Genomic DNA, 21,870 nt, shown 5'->3' with positions numbered 1-21,870 from the left:
ACTTAAAAAGGAGCTTCCGGGGCCGGGCGCGGTGGCTCACGACTGTAATCCCAGCACTTTGGGAGGCCGAGGCGGGCGGATCATGAGGTCAGGAGATCGAGACCATCCTGGCTTACACGGCGAAACCCCCACTCTCTACTAAAAATACAAAAAATTAGCCGGGCGTGGTGCCGGGCGCCTGTAGTCCCAGCTACTCGGGAGGCTGAGGCAGGAGAATGGCGTGAACGCGGGAGGCGGAGGTTGCAGTGAGCCGAGATCGCGCCACTGCACTCCAGCCTGGGCGACAGAGCGAGCCTCTGTCTCAAACAAAACAAAACAAAAACAAAGTAAAAAGGAGCTTCCGGCCAGACGCGTGGCTCACGCCTCTAATCCCAGCACTTTGGGAGGCCGAGGCGGGCGGATCACCTGAGGTCAGCAGTTCGAGACCAGCCTGGCCAACGTGGTGAAACCCCGTCTCTATTAAAAATACAAAAATTGGCCGGGCGCGGTGGCTCACGCTTGTAATCCCAGCACTTTGGGAGGCCGAGGCGGGCGGATCACTAGGTCAGGAGGTCGAGACCACGGTGAAACCCCGTCTCTACTAAAAATACAAAAAAAATTAGCCGGGCGTGGTGGCGGGCGCCTGTAGTCCCAGCTACTCGGAGAGGCTGAGGCAGGAGAATGGCGTGAACCCGGGAGGCGGAGCTTGCAGTGAGCCGACATTGCGCCACTGCACTCCAGCCTGGGCGACAGAGCGAGACTCCGTCTCAAAAAAAAAAAAAAAAAACAAAAAACAAAAATTACCCGGGCGTGGTGGCCCTTGCCTGTAATCCCAGCTATTTGGGAGGCCGGGGCAGGAGAATCGCTTGAACCCGGGAGACGGAGGTTGCAGTGAGCCGAGATCGCTCCACTGCACTCCAGCCTGGGCAACAGAGCGAGACTCCATTTCAAAAAATAATAAATAAATAAAAATAAAAAATAGCTTCGTGTTTTGGTCCTTATAAAGGCAAATAAATTGAGTATCCCAACGTCGCGGATTCACAGAACGAACACTTTTTAATAATAAGTATACTTGGTTTTGTTTTCAAGTGTCGTTATTTGTGCAACAACATTGAAAAAAAAGCAGAAATAAAACATTGACGGGACGGATACGACCGCAGATTGCGGGAGCTGTCCTCTCAATCAGCCCGGCAGCGGCGGCCCACAATTGCGCGTGTGCAACCCTAACCCTGGACCAAGCTTGACCTACAATTTGCGCAGGCGCAGATCCTAACTTTGGCGTCCCTGTGGGCGGCCTTTGGTGTGAGACGCATAGTATTCTGGGAACGTCGGAGACGGAAGTTACTTGGTCTTCAGCTCCCGGCGCTGGTGGCTTCTGGGCGCTTTTTGTCTTTTTGATTTCAAGAGTTAGGAGCTCGGGAACCGTTTGGCAATATGTACGACGCGGATGAGGGTAGGTGAACGCTCAAAACACACGCCGCGGCGGTCCATTTAAGCAGGGAAGCGTGGGGAACTGATTGGATTGGGGATTTGGGGCCTTCCCACGCGCCGGCTGCACAGTCCCCAGCCTTATTCCCACACTTTCCAGGCCGGGAACGAAGCTGGGGTAGGGAGAGGCGGAGGGTGCAGGGAACATAGCGTTAATGTTCCAGGTTACGTTCACTGCTGCTCTCTGCTCTTTCTCGTTCCGTTAGATCTGATCCTCGCCGTGCAGAACCGTAAGATAAATTACGTTTTGAATTTGAAGCAAAGGGCACCCTTTAAAAATTTTCCTTAAAGCCACAGTCGACTGAACGAATAGCTCAATTGTTGAGTGTCAGCCTGTGTCAGGCAGTGTGGAAGGCCCTGGAAATACACCGGGACAGAATATCGGGGGGTGGGGGTGGGGGTGGCGGGGGGGACTCGGTTTAGTCTGACATTTCTTCATGCTGTTTGTAAGTCAGAACAAATTGTCTTAAAGGATGGCTTTTAAACTTCCTCTTCTCACAATGTCACAGTTCTCAGATGATACGTATTCTGCTGCACTGGGCCAACGTATAATATCTGTTTCTTTGCGCATATGGAATTCTTAGTAGTGGCCGAGCGCGGTGGCTCCTGTCAGCACTTTGGGAGGCCGAGACGTGCAGATCGCTTGAGACCAGCCTGACCAACATGGGGAAATCCTGTATCTACTAAAAATACAAAAATTAGCCTAGTGTGATGGCGTGCGCCTGTAATCCCAGCTACTAGGGAGGCTGAGGCCGGACGATCGCTTGAGCCCAGGAGGCGGAGGTTGCAGTGAGCTGAGATCGCGCCACTGCACCACAGCCTGAGTGACAGAGTTAGATTCTGTCTCAAAAAAAAAAAAAAAAAAGAGAATTCTTAGTTGAGTCTAGTGTATTTTCGTAGCCGCCTTTTCCATTCTCCATATCTGCTAATTCAAACCTTATTTTCTTCTAGCTCTCAATTCCTTGGCCACCCCTTACATCTCCTCTCTTTATTCTCTCAGCTACTTCTGATAAATCAGATGGAAAAAAATTGAAGCAAAAGCTTAATTTTTCTATTTCTTATAGAGAGGGGGTCTCCCATGTTGCCCAGGCTGGTCTCAAATTCCTGAGGTCAAACCATCTGCCTGTCTCGGCCTCCCAAAGTGCTGGGATTATAAGCATGAGCCAGTGTGCCCAGCCAAAAGCTTAAATTTTTAAAGCTGTTTAAACTTCTGTCTCATTTATATCTTGTGTGCTAGAAATTTATTAGCATCATTATATTCCTTGTTCTTTTTAACTACTATCTCAGTAGAAGAAAAATTCGAAAAAAATATTTTTAAGGCATAATTTTTGGCTGGGTAGTAATATATTCTCATAGCTCACAAGCCAGAAAATTTAAAAATGTTAAAGTGGGGTGGCTGGTGCAGTGGCTCACGCCTGTTATCCCAGCATTTTGGGAGTCTGAGGCGGGTGGATCGCTTGAGCTCGGGAGTTCGAGACCAGCCTGGGCAACATGGGAGACCCCCTCTCTATAAGAAATAGAAAAATTAGCTGGGCCTGGTCATGCTCACCTATAGTCCCAGCTACTTGGGGGGCTGAGGCTGGAGGATCGCTTGAGCCTGGGAAGTTGACACTGCTGTGAGCCGAGAACAAAGTGAGACCTTGTCTCAAAAAAAACAAGTTAAAGTGTCACGTCTCCTTCTTACCCACCATCTGCCCAGTTTGAACTCTCCACAGTGGGTAACTACAGTTATAATAGGTTCTTATCACTCCACAGTTTCTTTTTTTTTTTTTGGATGGTCTTGCTCTGTTGCCCAGGCTTGAGTGCAGTGGCTCAATCTCGGCTCACTGTAACCTCCGTCTCCCAGGTTCAAGCAGTTCTCCTGCCTCAGCCTCCCAAGTAGCTGAGATTACAGGCATACACCACCGTGCCTAGCTAATTTTAGTATTTTTAGAAGAGGCAGAGTTTCTCCACGTTGGCCAGGCTGATCTCAAACTCCTGACCCCAGGTGATTCACTTGCCTCGGCCTCCCAAAGTTCTGGGATTGCAGGTGTGAGCCTCCACGCCCAGCCTCCACAATTTCTTTATGCATATTTAAGCAAATATAAATGGGATTTTCTTTTTTTTTAAAGACAGAAAGTAATACTCACACTTTCCTCCACTTTTAGATTTTGCTTAATGTGTCTAGGAGATTTTCGTATCAGTACACAGAAAGCATCACCCCCCCACTTCGCCCCCACCCCCAGTTACTTAGTTTGTGTGGATGTACCATAACTTAAGTAGTCTTTTGATGGATATTTGGTTTATTTCTAGTCCTTTTCGGGTTCAAACAGTGCTGTAAATGAATAATTTTGTACCTATAATTTGCCCAAGTATGTCTGTGGGATACATTTCTAGATATAAAATTGTCAGGTCAAATGATACGCACCTTTAACATTTTGCTAGATGATGCCAAGTGACCACTATAGTGGTGATTGTACTAATTTTGCATTCATATTAGCAATGTATAATGATCCTGTGGAAAAAGAGAGTTTATCAGAGTTGCTTTAGCAGTGAACCTACATTTTATTCTTGCCCGTGTCCTCTGAAATGTTTATTAGATAATGTCCTCATCAGTTTTCAGTCACTATGTGAAAATGTCAGATTTCTGTCATCCACATGGAAACAAGTTAAACTCTTTCCATTATTACCTTTTTCTTCTAGTATTTTACCTTTCTCCTTTCATTCACAGCCAAACTTATAAAAATAATAAGCTGTCCTTGTTTCTAATTTTCATCTTTCATGTGCTTTTCAACTGATTACAGTGTGTTTCTACTCATGCTACTACATTAAGATAGCTCTAAGATTGACAGCGACTTCTCAACTGATAAATGAGATGGACATTTAAAAAATCTTATCTAAACCCTGTGGTCTTCAAAACTGTTGATGACATCTTCCCGGAAACTCACTCAGCTTTCTAGCCACATCACTTTCACTTGATTCTTCTTATCTGACTTTTCTCATTTTCTTTCCTGTTCACATGCTCCTTGGGTGATCTTACCCATTTTCCATTGTTTCAGTTACCATCTGTATGTGGATAACTTCTGAATGTGTATACTTCTAGTTTAAAGTCCCTGGTATCTAACTGCCACTAGCCAACTAGGATATCTCTCAGGCTACTTAACCTTGTCAACTGCCCAAACTGAGCTAATTATTTTCTTTTGCTATTCCCCTGTCAAAGCCACTGCCTCCTGTGTTCTCTGTCTCGGTGAAGGGCACATTTGGCCCTCTGTATCTGTAGGTTTCACATCTGTATATTCAATTAACCTTGGATTGAAAATATTAAAAAGCTTGAGGCCAGGAATTTGAGACCAGCCTGGGCAACATAGGGAGACCTCATCTCTCCAAAAAAAATTTAAAAATTAGCTGGGCATGGTGGCATGCGCCTGTGATCCCAGCTACTTGGGATACTGAGGTAGGAGGACTGCTTGAGCCCTAAGAGTTTGAGGCTACAGTGAGCTGTGATCACACCACTCACTGCACTTCAGCCTGGGTAACAGCAAGGCCCTGTCTCAAAAAACAAAAAAGAGAATATTAAAAAAAATTGTGTCCTTGTAAAAATGTACAGACTTTTTTTTCTTGCCATTATTCCATAAACATTGCAAGTAAACAACTATTTATATAGCATTTACATTGTATTAGGTATTGTAAATAATCTAGAGATAATTTAAAGGATACAGGAGGATGTGCCTAGGGTATATAACAGTGCCATTTCATGTCAGGGACTTAAGCATCTGTGTTTTGGTATCTATAGGAGTTCCTGAAACCAGTCTCCAATGGACACTGAGGTACAACTGTGGTACCCTTTGTTGTTGAAACCAAAAGCCTGGGCATCATTTTTGACTCCTCTCTTTCACCTCTATATCTAATCAGTCACCAAGCCCTGTTGGTTCTGTGTCCTAAATACGTCAAATCTGGTCACTTCTCTATCCCCTCCACCATCATTCTAATTCATGTTGCTGCCATCCCCTGCCTAGATTACTTCTAACTGATTTGTGTACTTCCAATCCACTCTCCACACTGGCCATAGGGATCTTTCAGAAATGAAAATCTGACCTAGCCACAACCCTGCTAAACTCAAATCTCTTGGTAAAGGCCAAACTCTTCTTATTCCACTTCCAACTTCACACTCTGTGCTTCCGCTACATTGGCCTTCTATCATTCTTTGTATATGCCATCCTATCTTGCATTATGGGGTCTTTTGCACAATTTGTTTTTTTTCTATTTGGTAGGGTTCTTTCTTGACTCCTCCTGCCTTTGTCCCTTCCTTTTGCCTGATTACTCCTGTTTATAACACGAAGTCTCTGCTCAGGTTTTTTTTTTTTTTTTTTTTTGAGATGGAGTTTCCCTTTGTCCCCCAGGCTGGAGTGCAGTGGTGCGATCTCGGCTCACTGCAACCTCCGCCTCCCGGGTTCAAGTGATTCTTCGCCTCAGCCTCCTTAGTAGCTGGGATTACAGGCATGTGCCACCATGCCCCTCTAATTTTTGTATTTTTAGTAGAGATGGTGTTTCACCATGCTGGCCAGGCTGCTCCCAAACTCCTGGCCTTGTGATCCACCTGCCTCGGGTTCCCAAAGTGCTGGGATTACAAGCGTGAGCCACTGCGCCCTGCCAGCTTTTTAAAGAAAATTTTAGAGGCGGGGGGCTCGCTTTGTAGCTCAGGCTGGTCTCGAACTCCTGGGTTCAAGTGATGCTGCTGCCTTGGCCTTCCAGGGGTGGGATTACTGACATGAGCCACTGCACCTGGCCTCTGCCCAGCTTTTGGGAAGTCTTCCCTAACCTCTTCAGATCTTTGTCAGGAATATTCATATCACTTTTTTTTTTTTTTGAGACAGGGTTGCACTCTGTCACCCAGGCTGGAGTGCAGTGGTGTGATCTCGGCTCACTGCAATCTCCACCTTCTGGGTTCAAGCGATTCTCCTGCCTTAGCCTTCGTAGTAGCTGGGACTACGGGCAGGTGCCACCATACCTGACTGATTTTTATATTTTTAGTAGAGACGGGTTTTCTCCATGTTGGCCAGGCTGGTCTCGAACTCCTGGTCTCAAGTGATCTGCCTGCCTTGGCCTCCCAAAGTGTTGGGATTATAGGTGTGAGCCAGTGCGCCCAGTCTCAAAAAAAATTTGATGAATGGCTGAATAAATGAGTCTCCTTCATGGGTTCATTTTCCTTCATATGACTCTTAAAGGTGTTCCCAGATATCCTGCCTTCAGTCTTCCTTCTCTGTGTATAATCTCACTTTTCTCCCACCCATTTGTTAACGATTCCAACTCTGTACCTTTTTTTTCAAATTTTAAAACGTTTATTTTATTGACACATAATAAATACACATTTGTTATATGCCAGTGTATATCTATTATGTGTCACATGTTCTTTGTCTATAATTTAGACTCTTCATTTGAGTTTATATTCACGTATGTGTGCCTACTAGAAGTATTTGAAGGTATATGTGATCTATAAATATCTCTAAAGCCGATCTCATCATTACCTCTCCTTTTTCCACCATCTTACTTGCTTCTCCTGTATGGCAGTGATGTTAACTTTTAATCTCTCATCAAAGCTAGAAATCTCTGAGCTATTATACATAGCTTTGTCTTTCTTACCCTTCCCCCAGGTGTAGGGATTAATAATTCCAGTCCATTTAAGAAGGATTTATTAAAAATTTATTTTGTATATGTATCAAATTTTGAACCCAAAGCTCCTAAATTTTACAGGCTATATGTGTGTACATTAGAATAAAAACCAAAAATACAGCACGCTTATTCTTTCACTTAAGAAGATGGGACCAATATTAGAGGACCAATGCACACTAATTCTTTTTTGAATGCATATTTAAATTACTGTTGCATAACTACCCTAAAATTTAGCTACTTAAAAAATTACTTTGTTATGTTCATGGATACTGTGGGTTAGGATTTTGGACAGGGCATAGCAGGCATGACTTGCCTGTGTTCCATTGTGACTCTGGTTCATTTGGGAAGACATTAAGGCCGAGTGTTGACAGCTGGGTGAGAGATGATCTGTAGTGTTGACTCTCATGTCTGACATGAGACATTAGCCTAGGGGGACTCCAGGACTGAAATTGCTAATGGAGCATCTGTAAGTGGCCTCTACTTATGGTTTGGGCTTTCTCAGAATGTAGCAGCCTCAGAATAGTGTATGACTTTACAAAAGAATTTTTTTTTTTTTTAAATTTTTGAGACAGAGTCTCACTCTGTTGCCCAGGCTGGAGTGCAATGGCGCAGTCTCAGCTCCCTGCAACCTCTGTCTCCTGGGTTCAAGCAATTCTCTTGCCTCAGCCTCCTGAGTAGCTGGGATTACAGGCATGTGCCACCATGCCTGGCTAATTTTTGTATTTTTTAGTAGAGACAGGGTTTTGCCATATTGGCCTGGCTGGTCTTGAACTCCTGACCTCAGGTGATCCACCCACCTTGGCCTCCCAAAGTGCTAGGATTACAGGCCTGAGCCACCCCTACTTTTTAATGACAGCTCAGGGCTCCAGAAGGAAGTGTTTTAGCAAACATGACGGAAACTTCATTGCCTTTTCTGACCTGGCTTCTGAAGTCATGCAGCATTGCTTCAGCTGCATTCTCTTAAGTTACAGGAGAGTCAAAATCTACCTGATTCAAGGAGAGAGTGCATAGACCACTATATGTGATGATAGGAGTGTCAAGATCACATTATAGAAGACCATGTCGGATGGGAGATAGGCTTGTGGCCATCTTTGGAAAATGCAATCTTTCATACCTATACATGTATGAAATGTTGCTATAATAGATTGCCCCACCTTAGGGTATTGCCCAGTTGTTGGAATCCTTCCATGGCTCTGCCCCCTTACCCTGTTCTCTGACTCTGGTGTCTGAAAATCTTGCTGGTCAATAAAATGGAAAACTTAACATTCATACAACTTACATTGAACCTTTCTAATAAACCTCTTTTTATATTGGAAGAATACCTGTGTGACATAGACATAAATTATTTCATTAATGTAATTGAAATTTTAGAAAAGTGGGGTGAAAGCATTACATATTCAGCAGAAAGTAAATATGTTTCTGCTACTTAAAGTCATAGGAGCAAGATGTTAACTAAGTGGCATCTCATTGCAAATGAGTACAATTTTTTTATTTTTACAGATATGCAATATGATGAGGATGATGATGAAATCACCCCGGATTTGTGGCAAGAAGCATGCTGGATTGTAATCAGGTAACTTTGGACCAAACTGAATTAGCCTGAAAAGGCACTGTAGATTTCCTGCTTATTCTTCTTGAGCAGTAGCTCTTCTATATAAATATGCTACATGAGAGTAGTTATTTTATTTGTATATTTAACATTTTAAGTATTTCAGACCTAAAAGTTACACAAAGAATTCATTTAATCACTTTAACCAGAGTCCGAAAATGTTACCCTGTACTACATTTCTTTGTCTTTTTCTCTTTTTGTACATATTTTTTTTTTCTGAAACATATGAGAGTAACTTGCATATCATTTATCATTTGACCCTGGGAGGCTGAGGCTACAGTGAGCCAAGATCGCACCGCCGCACTCCAGTCTTGGTGACAGAGTGAGACCTTGTTTCCAAAAAAAAAAAAAAAAAAAAAAAGAATAACTGCAGACTTAAGGACATTCTTTTACATAATCACAATTATGGTGATTTTATTTAATCTATAGACCTTACCCACATTTTGCCAGTTGTCCCACTGGTGTTTATAGCAAAATAAAAACTTTTCTGATCCTGGATCCAACCTAGGATTACATACTGGATTTACTTGTCATGGCATATTCTTTTGTTTCCTTTAATCTCGAACAGTTCCTCAGTGTGTTTGTTCTTCTTTTTTTTACCTTGACATTTTTGAAGAATATGGGCCAGTTACTTTTTAGGATGCCTTTCAGTTTAGGTTTGTCTGATATTTCTCATAATTAGATTCAGATGATTACTTTTGGCAGAAGTGACATAGTCTCAGTGCATCATGTCAGGAGGCATGTTTGTTTCATTACTAGTAATGTTAATTTGATTGCTTAATTTTCTTGTTGTTTTAAACGGACAAAGTTAAAATTGGTTCTATTTCATTCCGAATTCCCATCCAATTCTAAGTGTAACTAAATGTAATAAAATTGCGAGAAGCCTTGTATAGGTAAGAAAAGTAACTTATAAGTGATAAAGTAACATCCCGTAACCTTAGGATGTTAAAGGCTTATAACTCTTCTCTCATCCCCTGACAGCTGTTTTATATACAATAACATGATGATGAATGCCTCTCTGAGCCCCATCAGCTCCAGGGTGCATGTCCTTTTGGTCAACATTCTCTCTTTTCAAAGAACACATGCTTCCGACATTCTGCCATTTGTATTCGGAGTATAACTGAATAACCTTTCTTGAACGTTGTTTTGTGAAAAAGATATTGATTCGCCTGTAATCCCAGCACTTTGGGATGCTGAGGCAGTCAGATCACTTGAGATCAGGAGTTGGAGACCAGCCTGGCCAACAGTGAAGCTCCGTCTTTACTAAAAAATACAAAAATTAGATGGGTGTGGTGGTGCATGCCTGTAATCTCAGCTACTTGGGAGACTGAGGCAGGAGAATCGCCTGAACTTGGGAGGCAGAGTTTGCAGTTAGCTGAGGTGATGTCACTGCACTCCAGTCTGGGTGGCAGAGTGAGACTCAAAAAAAAAAAAAAAGATGTTGATTCAGCATGTTGTCCAGAATCTTACAAACAAAAGTATTGAAAGCCAGGTGCTGTGGTGTGTGTGGGAGGCTGAGGCAGAAGGAACCCTTGAGCTCAGGAGTTAGAGTGTTGCCTGGGTAACATAGTGAGACCTTGTTTCTAAAAATAAATAATTAAAAAATAGATATTGAGTTTTTGGGATATAAGTATATATTTTTCCATAAGGAGTTGGGGGTGGGGATGGGAGCTGTGTTTCTGGTGGCAGGGTTTGGGGAAGGGGTCGGGGCGGCAGTTGCCATGTTTGGTTGCAAAGGTAGCAAGAAGCCCCTGAAACAGCCCAAGAAGCAGGCCAAGGAGATGGATGAGGAAGATACAGCTTTCAAGCAGAAACAAAAAGAGGAGCAGAAAAAGCTTTAAAACCGAAGGCTGTGGGGAAAGGGCCCCTGGCCACAGGTAGAATTAAGAAATTTTACAAAAAGGGTTGGCGAGGTGGCTCACGCCTGCCCGTAATCCCAACACTTTGGGAGGCCGAGGCCGGTGGATCACTTGAGCTCAGGAGTTTGAGACCAGCCTGTGCAACATAGCCAGACCCTGTCTCTCTCTTTTTTTTTTTTTTTTAAAAGAAAGAAAAAAAGAGAAATCTGGCAAAAAGTCAGCTTTTCATTGTGCCTGAGGTGATGGTGACTTTTGATTCCATTGTATTTAAACATCTGTATTCCCTGCCATAATATCTTTTGCCACCTATAGCTAGAATGAAGCATTGTCTTGGAGCCATTTAAGAGTAAACTTTTGTAAACACAAAAAATAAAACAAATTGGCTGTAGAAGACTAAACTTTATTGAGACAGTTACATCTTCTGTGATGTTTGGGCGTTAAACACCAAGAGATATTTTATTAGGGAACAATAACCAGGTAGATGTTCTGTGGAGTGTGCCTATATTCTACATTCTCCCGGTAGAAAAAATATTTTATCTCAGGTGAAAAGAAGTTGTTTTCAACATATGTGGTAGATTGCTCAAGGATAAAATACTCTATTGTGAACTGTCGTAGCATTTATCATTTGTTACAAAATAAATTATTTGATTTTTAAGTTTAAATTGACTGTAGATACTTTGGCTATTGAGAAATGAATTTTGATTTTTTTTTACTTTTTAATATCAAGTGATCTTGTGAATGTGATATTAGTTAATATCACAAGTAACTTCATCAGATGACTTCAGGTAAAATAAACAGTAGAGATAATAAATATGAAATATTTATATAGTTTAGGTGTTTAAGCACCATTCTAATGATTTTGGGGAAAGTAGCTATAGTTCAGCTTCCTGGGGCAATGAAACTTATCTATAGTTTAGAAGCTATTTCATCTTAAATTGCCTATAAAAAACCATTGCTATGTATATTACAGGCAATGCCATGTTTTTCTTACAATATCAATGGCTAATCCACATGGTTGTGAGAAATTTCTTTCCCATTATGTGACAGTGTGTACTGAAATAAATTGCCCCAACTGTTATTTAGGTCATACCTTACACATGTGTGATTGTCTGCTGTGTTTTCTACCATAGGACCTAACTTCTAATATTGGTGGCCATACTTGACTGGATCAGGGTGGGGCCAATTTGTTGGCCTGTCACTGATGTGTGAGGTGACCTGATGAAGCCAAAATGGGAGGCTGATGATTAGTTGGACTCTGCATATTGTCTCAGAAAATTGATGTGAAGATGGGGGAGTCAGTAGTTGGGGAGTAGAAGCTAAGAAAGTCTCACAGATAGAAGATGATAGAGGTCACAAGATATAGGAGTGGAGACGTGGAGGTGTGGTGGGGCACTTCCTACTGCTGAAGGGTGATGGGATAATCTCAAGGGTTGTGCTAGATCCTCTAGCCTCTGTGATGCCCAGCTTTGCGGCTGTCCCTGGATGGTAATAGGGAGTGATCTGTTGAGATCCTCTTGCACTTGTATCTACTTGTCTCTATATGTCTTTCCCACCCCTTACCTGAAAATTATCTGTTCCTTATAAAAATAATGTCTACTTTTTAGATTGCAGATCTTTCAGCCATGCTGCATTTTTATCACCAGTCTTTTGCTGAGTATTTTTATGTAAAGACTTACTCTTCTTATCCTACCTTTAACAATTCAAGATAGAACTAATGATCTGTAACCTAAAGTTGGCATTCTCATGCATTATTTTAGTCATTAATATCACTACCCTCCCTCCTATTCAAATGAAAGTTCTTATTGTTATCTTTGACTTTTCTTTAGTTTTCTCTCCTGACACATTTGTCAAGAAATATTTCAAAGAGGTGGAATAAAATTTGTCCATAAAGGACATAAAGTTTTTTTTTTTTCCTTTGAGATAGGGTTTCGCTGTCTCCCAGGCTGGAGTGCAATGATGCAATCATGACTCAATGCAGCCTCAAACTCCTGGGCTCAAGTGATCCCCCTACCTCAGCCTCTTGAGTACGTGGGACTATAGGCACATGCCACCATGCCTGGCTAATTTTTTTCTTATTTGTAGAAATGAGGTCTCATTAAATTGCCCAGGCTGAACTCAAGCAATCCTCCTGCCTTGGCCTCCCAGGAGCTGGGATCCTTATAGTTCTTATATCATGCTTTAAGTATTTTACCCCCAAATAAAAGCTGCTTTTCCCCAAATAATAAGTTCTACAAAGAAAATATGCCCGGTTTCATCCTTTTTAAGATACCTCAGTGTCTTGTTTAGTGGTTGACATATAATGGTTGGTATTTTATGACTGTTTGTTGAATAATGAAAATGGGGAATTATGCTAGAAATTATCACTGAGTTGCAACTGACTGAACTCAAATATTTTCCCAGTTCCTATTTTGATGAGAAAGGCTTGGTCAGACAACAGCTGGATTCTTTTGATGAGTTTATTCAGATGTCTGTTCAAAGAATTGTGGAAGACGCTCCTCCTATAGACCTACAGGCTGAAGCTCAGCATGCTAGTGGAGAAGTTGAAGAACCGGTAAGATAGTTCTAATAGTTACACAGGTACAAGAAGAGTATTTGTTTGAAATTTTAGCCCTTCTCTTACCTGGCTTAAAGGTTAAAAAAAGTCAGTTGGAGCTTTTAGCAAAGTACTTACAGCACCGTCAGTCACTTTCTGATTTATTCTTTCTAATGAAGAGGTGTGTTTTTTTGCAAGTTATCCCATCCTTATTCACATAGTAGGTATTGAATAGCTGGGAAGAGAGGACTCTGAAATATGAGCAAATAAGAGAAGTGAGCCAGAGATGGTCACATTGCTTTAGATAGATAACCCCACTTTTTTCTCTCACAGTGTAAAAATAATAAAAAATGTTTGAAGGAATTTTCATCTGATTTTATATATTGCATGAAGTACATTATTATAACCATATGAGATAAGAAAGGAAAATCACCCAAACATATCAGCTGTCTTTATTAAGCTTCTTATAGCTTTTGCTCACATAATGCAGGTTTTTTAGCATTGTTAAAATCATACTAAGGGTATAATTTTATAATTTGGTTTTATATGAGTGATTATAAGAAGTATGTAGTCCAAAATAATGACTGTCCCAGTTTTAGAGAAGTTGAGAGGCAGCTGTTGGAACATATTGGACTTTGAGAGACAGGGAAAACTGAGAAACAAAGTGAGGTAGGGAAAGCCCCCAAAATAGAGCTAGACACAGGGAGAGTTCATTGTTTCTAGCCTGATCAGTTTCTCTTCTGTATAGCTTATCTTCTAAGGGCTGGTCTGTTATTTCCATTTTAGTTGGACATGCTGTACAGAATTTTGCTATTAAGAACGAAAGTGATTGGCTCTTCTAAGGCTGTGCTGGAAAGGGGGACATTAAGTTTCTTTTTTATTCTTGGGCCATTTTTTTCTTTTTTACAGGGACTACAAGTGCCTACCACCATGCTTGGCTAATTTTTTTGTTTTTGTTTTTTTTTTTGAGACGGAGTCTTGCTCTGTCGCCTAGGCTGGTGGCTCACTGCAAGCTCCGCCTCCCGGGTTCACGCCATTCTCCTGCCTCAGCCTTTCCGAGTAGCTGGGACTACAGGCGCCCGCCACCATGCCCGGCTAATTTTTTTTGTATTTTTAGTAGAGACAGGGTTTCACCGTGGTCTCGATCTCCTGACCTCGTGATCCGCCCGCCTCGGCCTCCCAAAGTGCTGGGATTACAAGCGTGAGCCACCGCGCCCGGCATTTTTTTGTATTTTTAGTAGAGATGGTGTTTCACATGTTGACCAGGCTGATCTCCAACTCCTGACCTCAAGTGATCCGCCTGCTTCAGCCTCCCAGAGTGCTGAGATTATAGGCATGAGCCACTGCACCTGGCTTGTTGGGTCATTTTTTTCTTCATGGTCTTTGTATAACAAGCCAGATAACAATATAACATAGCAAATTCAATGTGCCAGTAACAGAAGTACTAAAAGAGGAGGAGATCTCTAACACGTAGTTATCAGAGCTTAGTAGAAAAGATAGAAGAGACTTAAATTTACTATGAAGAACTCTCTTAGAAGAGAAAAGGTGCTTAGTCGTTTCAGCAAGGAAATATTTGGTGTGGCCGGCGCGATGGCTCATGCCTATATTTTCAGCACTTTGGGAGGCCGAGGCGGGCAGATCACCTGAGGTCAAGAGTTTGAGACCAGCCTGGCCAATATGGTGAAACCCCGTCTGTACTAATAAGGTACAAAAATTAGCCGGGTGTGGTGCCAGGCGCCTATAGTCCCAGCTACTAGGGAGGCTGAGACAGGAGAATTGCTTGAACATGGGAGACGGAGGTTGCAGCGAGCTGAGATGGCGCCACTGCACTCTAGCCTGGGCGAGAGGTTGAGACTCTGTCTCAAAAAAAAAAAAAAAAAGAAAAGAAAGAAAATACTTGGTGTATTTAGGCTTGGGATGGGATGGGGACCACATTGATCAGTATGTGATTTTGGCTTATCTGTTTTTTTTTTTTTTTTTGAGACAGAGTCTAGCCCTGTTGCCCAGGCTGGAATGCAGTGGCACGATCTCGGCTCACTGCAGGCTCCGCCTTCCGCATTCACGCCATTCTCCTGCCTCAGCTTTCCTAGTAGCTGGGACTACAGGCGCCTGCCACCATGCCTGGCTAATTTTTTTGTATTTTTAGTAGAGACAGGGTTTCGCTGTGTTAGCCAGGATGGTCTCGATCTCCTGACCTCGTGATCTGCCCGCCTTGGCCTCCCAAAGTGCTGGGATTACAGGGCTTCTCTATTTTTAATAGGCATTAGGAAGATAAGATGGAACCCGATTGTTGAAAGCTTTGAATGTCATTGGATGTTATGAGGAATTACTGAGAGACTGTCAAAGAATATACATAAAGCATTATTTTAGAAAAGTTACTTTGGAAAGTGATGCTTGCTTGGAATAGAAAGAGGCTAGAGGAGGCCAGATGTGGTGGCTCATGCCTGTAATCCCAGCACTTTGGGAGGCCTAGGCAGGCAGATCTCTTGAGGCCAGGAGTTTGAGACCATCCTGGCCAGCTTGGTGAAACCCCATCTCTACCAAAAAATACAAAAATTAGCCGGGCCTGGTGGCACGCATGTAGTCGCAGCTACTCGGGAGGCTGAGGCAGGAGAATCACTTGAACCCAGGAGTTGGAGGCTGCAGTGAGCTGAGATCATGCCACTGCACTCCATCCTGGGTGACAGAGTGAGACCCTATCTCAAACAAAACAAAACAAAAGAGACTGGAGGAGATAAAAATCTTAGAATAGCCTATGATTAAGATAATAATGACCTAGACTAGATGATGGCACAGATAAGGAGTAGAGGGTTGGCTTCCCTTTGGTTTGTTATCACCACCATTCTCTTTGCCCTTTATCTACCCCAGCTTGGGAGACTTGAGTGTCAATAATTAATCATTAGTAAAACGTCTGCTTGCTCCTGTTTTCTTCTCTGAGACTGGATTTAGAGAAAAGTACGCTATCCATTTATCTCTAGAAAGTTGTCCTCATGGATCTTGTTTTATTAGGCAGCAAGTGAATGTTTAATTGAAAAATTTCTTTTTTTGCTACGGACTAAGCTATATTCCAGCCAGAGTTGGAAGTTCTCAGCCCTTTATATAGAATGATTAGGATATTTTGTGTGTTTTTTAAAATAAAAAAATATTTTTCTTTTGTCAACTCTACTCCTTTGACAGATTAATTTGTATGTTTAATTGAAGAGTTAGGTTCATTTTTTAAAATGTTCTATTGATTAGATTAGAGCACAGTTCTAGTTGTCTGGATTTGTTATCTTTGTTCTCTGGTCACTTTGTATTTTTGATGATGCTTACCAAGGAGAGGGCATAAGAAACTATATAGATCAGTAATGTAAATCCATTTTAACTGTTTGATATAAACTCAGCACATGATGTGTACAGTCTTTACTTTTAGTATATTAAGTCTCTTTTTGTCTTCTGCCTTAAGAAAGCAATTAGCAGATCCTTTTGTAGTTGATAAGTGTGATGATTGGGTGTGAGATGTGCTTTCCTTAAACCTTGTTACAAACCTTGTTAGCACATTACCTGTCTAATGTGAAAAAAAAATTTTTAAGAAAAGAGGAAAAAAGAGAAAGTGATTTGGTTTAAAACTTAGCGTCTGTGCAATATGGATATTGACTTTGGGAAGTCCCCATTTAAGTAAAATGGATTAATTTTGCTGGTTTGTGGAGCTGCTTCTACATAAAATGTTAATGTCAATTAAAATGGAATCATTAAAACTTTTATGGAAAAATTATTTACCCTTTTCATGTTTTTTTGTTTAATTTCAGCCAAGATATTTGCTGAAGTTTGAACAAATTTATCTTTCCAAGCCTACCCATTGGGAAAGAGATGGTGCTCCTTCACCAATGATGCCCAATGAAGCTAGATTAAGGAATCTCACGTAAGAAAGAATTTTTCCTTGTCAGCAGCAGATAGTGAAATAGAATTCTGAAAATGTAATTTTAACCACTGAGGATTTAACAGATACCCTATTGCTTAACTGTAATCTACTTTTATTTTCAAAGGTATTCTGCTCCGCTTTATGTTGATATAACAAAAACAGTCATTAAAGAAGGTGAAGAACAACTTCAGACTCAGCATCAGAAAACTTTTATAGGAAAAATTCCGATTATGTTGCGGTCAACTTACTGCCTTTTGAATGGCTTGACAGATCGTGATCTTTGTGAGTTAAATGAATGCCCTTTGGATCCTGGTGGCTATTTCATTATTAATGGATCAGAAAAGGTATAGTAACATTATTTTTAAAAGTTACAAAATGGTAGTTAAAATTTAGTTTAAAGTTGAAATGAAAAAAAAAAAAAAAAAAGATTTTCATGCAGGATAACCTGGCAGTGACAGTTGACTTATTTAGGGTATGACAGCTAAACTTATATTAACCAAAGCTTTATTTAGCTGTATATAACATGCACTGGAAATTTGGTCAGTTTTGGTCAGTTTTGGAGTTTATGTATTTCTATGAAGCATTTATGCAAAATGGAGTTTGTAAAGTTGAAGAATTAAATATTTCAGTGAGCCTATATGATCAGATTAAATTAAGATGCAGATTTTACTCTCTTTTCTCTTCAGTGATCTTTTGGATTTTATGGCTGTAACTTTCTTATTGTCCAAATAGGTTCTGATTGCCCAAGAGAAAATGGCAACAAACACAGTTTATGTGTTTGCCAAAAAGGATTCTAAATATGCCTACACAGGAGAGTGTAGATCATGTCTGGAGAATTCTTCCCGACCCACCAGTACTATATGGGTTAGCATGCTGGCAAGAGGAGGACAGGTATGGACTGGATATGATGTTATTTGGGTTTATTCCTTTGTGCTTTGTTTTAAAATTTGCTAGACTGCATTCTTGGTCTGGAGAAGCTTTTCTGGAGCATGTTGTTGTTATATATCGTATTGTTTACCTATCGCTGTGTAACAAATCACTCCTCTAGCAACATTTATCATCTCACGGCTTCTGTGAGTCAGGAATCTGGGTGTAGCTTAGCTGGGTCTTTTGGCTAAGTAACTCTCCCAAGGCTGCAATCAGGTGTTTCCCTGGGCTGCCATAATCTCAAGAGTCATTCACATGGTTGTCTGCAGGATTTAGTTCTTCATTGGCTGTTGGACTGAATCTCAGGTCTTTGCTCCCTGTTGGCTGGAAGCCTTTCTTTGTTCCTTGCCATGTGGGCCTCTGCGTATAGCAGCTGACAGCAGCATAGCAGCTTGCTTCTTCAGAGAGAGTAAGCAAAAAGGGCCATGGAGAGTACGAGCAAGGTGGAAATCAGTCTTTTATAACTTAAAAGTGGTGGCAACATCTTGTCATTTTTGCCATGTTCTTTTTGTTGGTTGCAAGTCAGTATGTCCAGCTCACACTGAGGAGGGTATTACAAGGGCAGTAGTAGGAGGCAGGAATCATTGGGTACCAGCTAAGAAGCTGCAGACCATTGGTATAGTTATAAGCATAGGTTGCTTATAATAATGGAATCTAGTAGTAGCTAGCAGTTCTTAAATATTTGCTGTATGCCAATTCTGTTACTCAGATTGCTTGATTTAATTTCTACAGCTATCTTGGAAAACCTCTATTTCAGTTTGTGTGTGTGTGTGTGTGTGTGTGTGTGTGTATATATATATTCTTTTTTGAGACGGAGTCTTGCCCTGTCGCCAGGCTGCAGTGCAATGGCATGATCTTGGCTCACTGCAATCTCCGCCTCCCAGGTTCAAGTGATTCCCCTGCCTCAGCCTCCTGAGTAGCTGGGACTACAGGCATGCACCACCATGCCCGGCTAATTTTTTGTGTTTTTGAGAAGAGATGGGGTTTCACCATGTTGGTCAGGATGGTCTCGATCTCCTGACCTCGTGATCCACCCTCCGCAGCCTCCCAAAGTGCTGGGATTACAGGCATGAGACACTGCGCCCGGCCAGGTGTTTTAAATAATTAAAATGGTTTTTATTTGTGAATGAGAGTGAATGTTTTTTGGTAACTGGTGTTTCCATTTGTTTTTTGTAATTTTTTAAAAGGCTTTATTTTATTTTCAATTTTATTTAATAATTATGCATGTGTGGGATGCAATGTGATATTTTGATACATGTATACAATGTGTAATGATCAAATTAGGGTACTTAGCATACCTGTCACCTCAAGCATGTTTTTCATAATATTTTATTTGTAAGATAAGCATTCTTCCCATGTGCACAACATTGCTGGGTATTGTTAAGAGATCATTAAAACACACAATCCTTATTGAGAAGGTGGCCAGGTGTGGTGGCTCATGCCTGTAATCCCACACTTTGGGAGGCTGAGGTGGGTGGATTGCTTGAGCCCGGGATGTGAGACCAGCCTGGGCAACATGGCAAAACACTTTCTCTAGCAAAACAACAACAACAAAAACCCAAAAATTAGCTGGATGTGGTGGCAGGCACCTGTAGTCCTGGTTACTCGGGAAGCTGAGGTGGGAAGATGGCTTGAGTGCTGAGGTTGCAGTGAGCCCAGATTGGCGCCACTGCACACCAGCATGGGTGACAGAGCCAGAGCCTGTTCCAAAAAGAAAAAAAGTGAAAAAAAAAGAAAGTAATAGTTTTATTGGGAATACAAGCTTTAAACATTAAATGGTAGTGACACAGTGCAGAGGCCAAATGACACCTATTACATATAACAGTTTTATAGAAATTTGGAGGAGAATGAGGTTACTAGTATGTTGTGGTCCACGCAAAGGTTTTTTTTTTTTTGGAGACAGGGTCTCATTCTGTTGCCTAGGCTGGAGTGCAGTGGCGCGATCTCGGCTCACTGCAACCTCCACCTCCTGGCTCAAGCAATTCTCGTGCTTCAGCCTCCCAAGTAGTTAGATTATAGGCATGCTCCCCCACACCCGGCTAATTTTTGTATTTTTAGTAGAGACAGGGTTTCACTGTGTTGCCTAGGTCTCGAACTCCTGAACTCAAGTGACCTGCCTGCCTTGGCCTTCCAAAGTGCTGGCATGAGCCCCCACCCCTGACCAGTTCATGAAACTTAATAGAGAAGATGGGACTTGACTTACACTTTGAAAGATGGTATGGATTTATGTAAGCAGAGAGAAACTGGAAGGACATTCTTATTAGAGAAGAGTGGGGATGAGTATTTGGAGAATCACTGGAAAATAGCTCTAATTGAGCTGGATGGAGTATGTTGAATAGTGAGTGACAAGTAGATGATCAGGGTGGATCTGGATTAGTGGATCTTAACTAAAGGTTCACATCAATAACCTAAGACTCTTCCAAGTACAAAAGGGGCCCCGTTTCCAAATCTGCTGACCCAATAGTGGGAATGGGAATGGAATGGGGCCCAGGTATAAGTATTTGAAAGAGGTCCCCAGGTGATTGTGATGTGCATTCTTTGTCGAGAGGCATCGGCCTGGATGACAGGGCAAAGACATAAACAGTGTATTAGGGAGACTATCATGGCAACTCTGAGCAAAATGAATTAATTAGAGACAGAGAAAGGAAGATGATCTGGATTTGAAGATAGGTTTGTTAAGATAAAAGGATGAGTCAATTAAGATACTACGGTTTGTATTCTGAGGTTCCAGGAGAGTGGTGAACTTCAAGTAACTGATATAGGAGAGAACATAATAAGTTCAGTTTTAGATAAGATTTTTGGGGAGTGCATGTTGTAGACATTTTTTTTTCTTTAAAAATTTTTTTTTTTTTTTTGGAGACTAAGTCTGGAGTGGCTCTATCCCAGCTCACTGCAACATCCGCCTCCCAGGTTCAAGTGATTCTCCTGCCTCAGCCTCCTGAGTAGCTGGGATTACAGGCATGTGCCACCATGCCCAGCTAATTTTATATATTTAGTAGAGACAGGGTTTCACCATGTTAGCCAGGCTGATCTCGAACTCCCAACCTCTGGTGATCCACCCGCCTTGGCCTCCCAAAGTGCTGGGATTACCGGCATGAGCCACTGTGCCCGGCTATACTATTTTTTAATGTTCTGCTTGTTCTGGGATAAGATCCATGATGAAACAAATAATAGACTAAATGGAATAATTGATGTCCAGGTAGAAACAACCAATTGGCATTTGGAGATATGGGGGCTGAGGGTACAAGAAAAAGATCAAGATAAAGATTTGGGTGTCATTTATGAAAAGTTGTTACTGCACAAGCCCACGAGAGGAGTTCTGAAGCAGGAGGCCTGTGGTGGGAGGAGAAAGATGACAGAAGTTAGAGGGATTATAATAATGTAGGGTTATGAGGCCAAGGGAAGATAGAGTGAAATTAATACTGAAGCAAACAAATATGATTAAAACTGAGAAGTCAGATATGTCATAGGTTAGTAACTTTTAATTTGTCTTTGTATGTGTGTACAATTAAAGAGGGAGAAATTGGAAAAAAGAAGCTGTGTGAAAGGGGCTGTTAGTTTTGAAACACTGAGACAAGGAAATGCCTCACCGACCAGCTCTGATTTAATATTTATTTTTCATTGTGTGCTTAGCTTTTTTCCATATTTGTCTATCCATATTGTCTCTTTTTTTTTTTTTTTACCTCTCATCTGTTTCTTCCGGAGGTTTAATTTTTTGGAGGGGGGATAGGTTGGGGAGGGTGAGGAATCAGTATGCATATTTTTTTGCAGCCAAAAGTGATTTCCAAATACAGTATTGGGTAATTCTGAGAGAATCTTGGCAGGCAGATAGGAGAGAATGGAAGTTGTCTCAGGTCTAAGTGACCAGCCTGTGTGTAAAATTAGTATACTTGTTTCAGTGGTTTTGAAAAGCAGTCATAGGAGG

The 21,870-nt window shown here is 41.6% G+C and overlaps 1 protein-coding gene and 1 pseudogene across 2 annotated transcripts in view; both read left to right on the top strand.

Annotated features, from left to right (window-relative positions):
• Positions 1 to 21,870, top strand: part of POLR2B (RNA polymerase II subunit B) — a 55,251-nt gene that overhangs the window by 253 nt on the left and 33,128 nt on the right. For both annotated transcript variants that reach the window (XM_063610400.1, XM_055294584.2), the window contains exons 2-7: positions 1,240 to 1,432; positions 8,617 to 8,689; positions 12,985 to 13,135; positions 16,906 to 17,018; positions 17,143 to 17,362; positions 17,751 to 17,909. In XM_063610400.1, the coding sequence (XP_063466470.1) occupies positions 1,414 to 1,432; positions 8,617 to 8,689; positions 12,985 to 13,135; positions 16,906 to 17,018; positions 17,143 to 17,362; positions 17,751 to 17,909 (735 nt within the window). In that variant the 5' untranslated portion in view covers positions 1,240 to 1,413. The remainder of the gene's footprint in view (positions 1 to 1,239; positions 1,433 to 8,616; positions 8,690 to 12,984; positions 13,136 to 16,905; positions 17,019 to 17,142; positions 17,363 to 17,750; positions 17,910 to 21,870) is intronic.
• Positions 16,577 to 16,670, top strand: LOC129492451 (uncharacterized; annotated as a pseudogene).

Source organism: Symphalangus syndactylus, chromosome 10 (assembly GCF_028878055.3).
Source record: "Symphalangus syndactylus isolate Jambi chromosome 10, NHGRI_mSymSyn1-v2.1_pri, whole genome shotgun sequence".
NCBI classification, from domain to species: Eukaryota; Metazoa; Chordata; class Mammalia; order Primates; family Hylobatidae; genus Symphalangus; species Symphalangus syndactylus.
This window is presented reverse-complemented; position numbering and strand designations above follow the sequence as displayed.